Source organism: Mandrillus leucophaeus, unplaced genomic scaffold (genome assembly GCF_000951045.1).
Source record: "Mandrillus leucophaeus isolate KB7577 unplaced genomic scaffold, Mleu.le_1.0 Scaffold163, whole genome shotgun sequence".
NCBI lineage: Eukaryota > Metazoa > Chordata > Mammalia > Primates > Cercopithecidae > Mandrillus > Mandrillus leucophaeus.
In genome coordinates this window covers 461896-468157 of record NW_012101621.1, presented here as the reverse complement: position 1 = coordinate 468157, position 6262 = coordinate 461896, and the positions used below count along the sequence as shown (strand labels likewise).

At 36.2% G+C, this 6262-nt stretch overlaps 1 protein-coding gene across 1 annotated transcript; it reads left to right on the top strand.

The window, feature by feature from the left end:
- The first annotated feature begins 4949 nt into the window (after positions 1-4949).
- Positions 4950-5876, top strand: LOC105536698 (olfactory receptor 4N5). The gene has a single exon (XM_011976128.1). The coding sequence runs from the start codon at positions 4950-4952 to the stop codon at positions 5874-5876; it is 927 nt and encodes a 308-aa protein (XP_011831518.1).
- The last annotated feature ends 386 nt before the right edge of the window (positions 5877-6262 follow it).

Sequence of the window (6262 nt, the reverse complement as noted above, 5' to 3'; positions counted from 1 at the left end):
AGCATTATTAACATTGAATTAATCATTAATCATTTTGCCTAATAAGTGTATGTTCCATTCCATTATCACTGTCACTGATAAAATGCCAAATTCAAAACCCTAACATCACTCAATGGGGTATTCACTGGCATGTGTTTTGAATATTTAATCTTTAAAATGTTCTTGTGTCTTTCTTTGTCTAATTCTAGTTGGCAGACTAATAATTCCCATTGGTAGAACTCTGCAGACTTCAGGTACTGGTAAAATCCCAAAGCACATTCTCTGTTGCATTAATTGTATTACAAATGCATAGAGATTTCAGAATCTATAATATTCCAACATGAGAACATATATTTAAGGACAAATTCTGAAATAATTAGCTAATCTCTCTTTTATCAGACAAAAGAATAGCCACTTGTTTGAGAGTAGCATTTGGCTCCCAGCAAGGTAAAATTTTTTATTGTTCTTTACATTTAAATTAAATATAGAAAAATGAAAAAAAAAAGAAGAAAAATTATACAATTTGTCACGGTTATCTGCTGCCTTGAAATCTATGAGAATAGAATTACGCTGCAGAAACAGAGTAAGGGTGAGTTCTAAATTCAGGTGTTCAGCACTTTTCTCAAATAAACCTGTTTCTCAAATAAAGCTCCTACTATGTCTAATACTTAGCACTATTTTAAGGTGCTAAAATTTTTAATTCTAGTATTATTTAAAAAATAAAAATACCAATTGATTATGGAGATTCACCACCTGGATTTCAATTTGTATATAATACAAATGACTGATTTCATCTTTATCCTAAACCAAAGGTAAAAGGAAGGAAGAGATAAGGAATCACAATCAGTCAAAAAGGGTAGGCTGAGTCTCAGAGACAAACTTCACTGACTTCACAAGTTTGGAAACCTCTGGTTCCACACTCAGTTACATGTGTTTCTTCATCTGCACATGGTTCTTATATCCAGCAATATGAGGCTCAGAGTTAGCAATCCTAAAACAAGAAAGACATGATTCTCAAACATGTCTGAATTAGATAAGGAAAACTTTAGTTAGACTCTTCCTGGAACCTCCACAGTTTCTTACTCTGAAATCCACTTAGATTCAAGCAGTTATCACCTCCGTTGGAATTAATCCCAGGGCAGTGACAAAAGATCTACTGACATAGTATCCATTTGTCATTTTTTGCTAGAATGTATTTATCACTGAAGGCTTCCTCTCTTAATTTACACAGATGTGGATTAGCTCCTAACCACCTAATTTGATCACCATATTCCCTCTACTCTGTGAAGTCAAAACAGTGAATGTATTATTTCTCTTCAATAGATGCAAAATACAGATATTAAAAGATTAAATGACTTGCCTAAGGTCAATAATTACATTAAATAACTTGCCTAAGTTTCCTCAAATTGCAGATATGGTAACTCAGAAAGTAAAATAATTCTCAAACCAGAGATCTATTTTAGAACACCAAAATAACTTGCCTCATTTTTATCAAGATGAGTTAAAAACAGACAAAACATGTGACAAAATCTGAAGTAATTAACGAGTGATTCAGACAGTAAATTTCAAAAAAGATAATATTCAGGAAGTAAGGCTTAGCACTGGGGAACAAGGAAAGCCCTTCAGGTCTGTAGAAAAAGTCATGGAATGGAATATATAGGAAGCACCTAACTACTGTGCTCACCCTACCTTCGAATAGGTTAAGCAATCCATTATTTCAGAATCAGTAAAGGGTAGTCATTGAACATATTTAAGGAGAATATGTGTAAAGAACAAGGTGAAACATACTTAAGACTGAAAGAATGTAGGCAAATGAGAGAAAGAAGAAAGAGAATGATAAGGAAGAGAGCAAAGAGGAAGGAAAAGTGAGGGATTAGGAAGATAAACTGCAAGAAAAAAATTAAAAAGCAAGTAACGGGAAACAGGAGCTAAAAGTGAATGTAAAGAAATAATTGTTGTAAATGAGTGTATGAAGACAGAATTAGCAGGAAGAGAATGGGGAAGAATGGGAAACAAGAAAGAAGCAAGAGAAAGTGAATGAGGAAAGATAAGGGACTGAGCTTCTAGGATGGTGATCAGGTCCCCAGACACTTGGCTTCAGGAGCTGGTCTGAGAGCAGTCTAGAACTGAGATATGAATAGTGTTGCCTGAAGATGCTTGCTGCTCTGTAGTCTGGACGGGGTTGTGGGGGACAGTATGGGGACCCTCTCCACTTATGCATCTTCAGTGCCAAAGGACTGTGCCATATATGTGTGTGTATGTGTGTGTATATGTGTGTGTGTGTGTGTGTGTGTATATATATAAATAAAATAAGGAAGGTTAGAGATGGTGACCATTTAGGTTTCTGTCTTGGCCTACACTGACAATGTCTCTTTGTCTTATCTGACTAGAACAAGAAGTTTGCCCATGTGAGATCCATTGTTTGGTGCTTTTTTTTTCAGGAACTCATTTTGTACAGAGGAATACCCATCTAATGCATATATGTCCTCCATCTCTGTGATGAATACTATTTGAGAACCAACAGAACAAAAGGTACATAAATGAGAACAGAGGAAAGAAGAAAAGTGGATTAAAAATGTTAAGTAGCATGGAATTTCATCTGTTAGTTAACAGAGAATAGAGGGAAATAGTAGAAAACAGAAGCAGAGAAGAGTGGGAGAAGCTGAAACTCTCAGCTGCTCCCTGTGTCTTGGAATCCTCAACCTGGAGAAGCATGAGATAACTAACTATAAATGAACACTTGGAATCCACAAAAGGTAGGACTAGGGGAGGGATCTTCTGACTTAAGTTCTTAAGACCAGGTTTCTGTAGGCAGAGCGAGGTATAAATGTGGAAGCCAAGTGGTGCCTAAGTGGGTAAAAAAGAAAAGGAAATGCCTAAACTAATTTGAAGAACACCAAAATACTTTTTGCCTATTTCGGTTTTCTTAGATTCACTATGTGTGTATTTATACAAGAGTGAATAAATATTTGGAATGCACAAATATGTGCCCGTGCATTTGCTGCTAGTTACGAATGTTACCAGTCACTTACAACAAATGTTCTGATGTTTCCTAATAGTCGTGCTGTAAAATGCTAATATGTCACCTACGTTTCCCATCAATTTTCTTATGGATTTTTAAGGCTGATTTTTCTTTATTCTTTTCCTCCCTTCTCTCTAGTTCCTCTTTTTAGGGATGCCATTAGTAATTTCTGTCAAATTTCAATTAGGAATTTATCTCCTTCAGTCCTCCTTCCCCACATTCGCTAGCACTGCTTCAAAAAATAAGTTATATTGAGATATAATCAGCGCATTATAAAATTCACCATTTAAAGTATACAAATTCAATGGTTTTAAATATGTTTACAGAGTTTGTGCAAGCATCAACATGTTGTAGCACGTATCAGTACTTCCTTTTTATTGTCACACTGCATGATATTGTATCCACAGCACTTTTGAATATAAATATTGTATGTAATCAAAAGTCATGTGTAACATTTGTATATATCACATTATAGCATTTTGTTATAATGAGAAATATTTCATCTTTGAAATCATTCATTCCAATAGTGAAACATGCATGGTATCATTGTATGTGAGTATTTATTTATAAATTGTTTTATAATAATTTCAACATAATAATTAAAATACAATCACAAATACATTTTTTAAAACATAGCTTATAATAATATACAGAGAAGTTCCATTATTTTTATGCACCCCAGTGGATTATCTTGTGCACCTCCTTGTGTGAACACATCTAATTTCGGAGATTAGTATACAGACTAAACTTTAATTCTGGATTTCTCCCAACATGAATAGAATACTTATTTAGACAAAGTTATGGCCAGAAAAGGGGGAATATTTAGACAGGCAGCATCATATTTACTTAAGTGCCTAAATAAAATATTGTCAATTGATGAGACACTAAATAATTCCCTAAAAAGTATGAACTGAGGAATAAATACCTGCTTTCTTCTATCACTTGATAATGAGAGAAAAGAAAGCTCATTGGAAGTTTAAAACTTGTCTGCAATTGCATTTTTTATCTCTCAAATGAGTACATCAGATTATATGTTCTGTATGGCCAATTCCAGCTCTACTATATTTTATTTTTATTAGCTGAGATAGTCAACGTCTTTTACATATTCTGATAAATTTTGTATTATGCAAAAATGTTTGTGAAAAGAATATCATTTGGCTCTCACTCTGAGATCTGAAGAATAAGTAGGTTATGGATCTATAGAGAGCAGATGAAACTGAATTAGTATTCACTAGAACTTAACAACAGGCTGTAGAGCAGATTCAGAGTGTTACTCAGCTAAGGCTGTAATGAGGGAATTCCTCCAAGTTAAGAGAAATATACAGATCTTGCCTGCTATCCTGGTGACCAGTTTGAAGTAAGAATGCACAAGAGCACCAAAGCAGAACAATGCGATGGGAATAAGCAAGGAACAAATTTAGAAACCAGTCATATAGGTAACAACCAGGAACCAAGAATTCCATAGGAACTGAGAGACAGAAGCAACTGTGAAAGCACTTTATTCTGTGACAGGAAGAAAAGGAACTAAAATCTAGCAAGTAATCTAACATTTAGAGACAGTGGACCACTACTAACAGCAACATAAACAAACAAAATAGACAAACTTGATTATGCTTAAGTTTTGCTTTAATAAGACAACTTCTAATATCCTTCAAGCAAAGTAGCCTGGAATCCTACAGGAGTGAAGTTATCTAGAAGCATGAGGTTAAATGGGCATGAAAATGTGGCTACAGAAAAATATATTTCATTTTAGTGGGGAAAAAAGAGGATGAAGGATAGAAGGGTTAACTCAGGATACAAGACAGTTATGAGGCGTAAGTTGTCTTCAACTACGGAACGTTGGTTGGAACAAATAATGTTCTTATCTGGAGAGGAGATACAAAACAGATGAAAAGGTGGTTATGACACATAACAATTTGTCCTATTTTATTCTGCAGAGTGAGAAATGATGGAAAAAGAGAACCTCACAGTGGTGACAGAATTCATTCTTCTTGGTCTGACCCAGTCTCAAGATGCTCAACTTCTGATCTTTGTGCTAGTCTTAGTTTTCTACCTCATCATCCTCCCTGGAAATTTCCTCATCATTTTCACCATAAAGTCAGATCCTGGGCTCACAGCCCCCCTCTATTTCTTTCTGGGCAACTTGGCCTTCCTAGATGCATCCTACTCCTTCATTGTGGTTCCCAGGATGCTGGTGGACTTCCTCTCTGAAAAGAAGGTAATCTCATACAGAAGCTGCATCACTCAGCTCTTTTTCTTGCATTTTCTTGGAGCGGGGGAGATGTTCCTTCTCGTCGTGATGGCCTTTGACCGCTACATCGCCATCTGCCGGCCTTTACGCTATTCAACCGTCATGAACCCTAGAACCCGCTATGCATTATTGTTGGGTCTGTGGCTTGGGGGCTTTACCCATTCCATTGTACAAGTAGCCCTTATCCTGCGCTTGCCTTTCTGTGGCCCAAACCAGCTCGATAACTTCTTCTGTGATGTTCCACAAGTCATCAAGCTGGCCTGCCCCGATACCTTTATAGTGGAGCTTCTGATGGTCTCCAACAGTGGCCTGCTCAGCCTCTTGTGCTTCCTGGGCCTTCTGGCCTCCTATGCAGTCATCCTCTGTCGTATAAGGAAGTACTCCTCTGAAGGAAAGAACAAGGCTATCTCCACATGCACCACCCATATTATCATTGTATTTCTCATGTTCGGACCTGCTATTTTCATCTACACTCGTCCCTTCCAGGCTTTCCCAGCTGACAAGATAGTTTCTCTTTTCCATACTGTCATCTTTCCTTTAATGAACCCTGTTATTTATACGCTTCGCAACCAGGAAGTGAAAGCTTCCATGAGGAAGTTGTTAAGTCAACATATGGTTTTCTGAATAGAAGAATGAGAAAAACAAGAAAGGAGAAAGTCCAGCTGAATTTAGCTAAATCATTTTCTTATTCATGCATTGAATCTGTCAGTCATTTAGCAAATATTATAATTATTATGCACCTCTCATTTTCAGGTACTATTCTAGGCATATGAATGAGACAGGTAAGATTCCAGGTTTCCTAGATTTACATTCAAGTGGATAAATACAGGTTAAACTATTAAATTTTAAAAACAACTATAGTATCAGAAAGAAATAGTGTTCTGTAACAAGCAAAAAGTGGTATTATGCTAGAGATTATCTGGGGAGGTGGTAATTTCCTTACTTTTATTTGTTAAGTGAGGTCTTGTGTGGTGTTCAGCTGATACCAAGATGATCTGAAAGAAGCAACC

What these genes read in the sequence shown, in the direction of transcription:
- LOC105536698 (XM_011976128.1), top strand. Translation starts at nt 4,950, where the DNA reads ATGGAAAAAGAGAACCTCACAGTGGTGACAGAATTCATTCTTCTTGGT.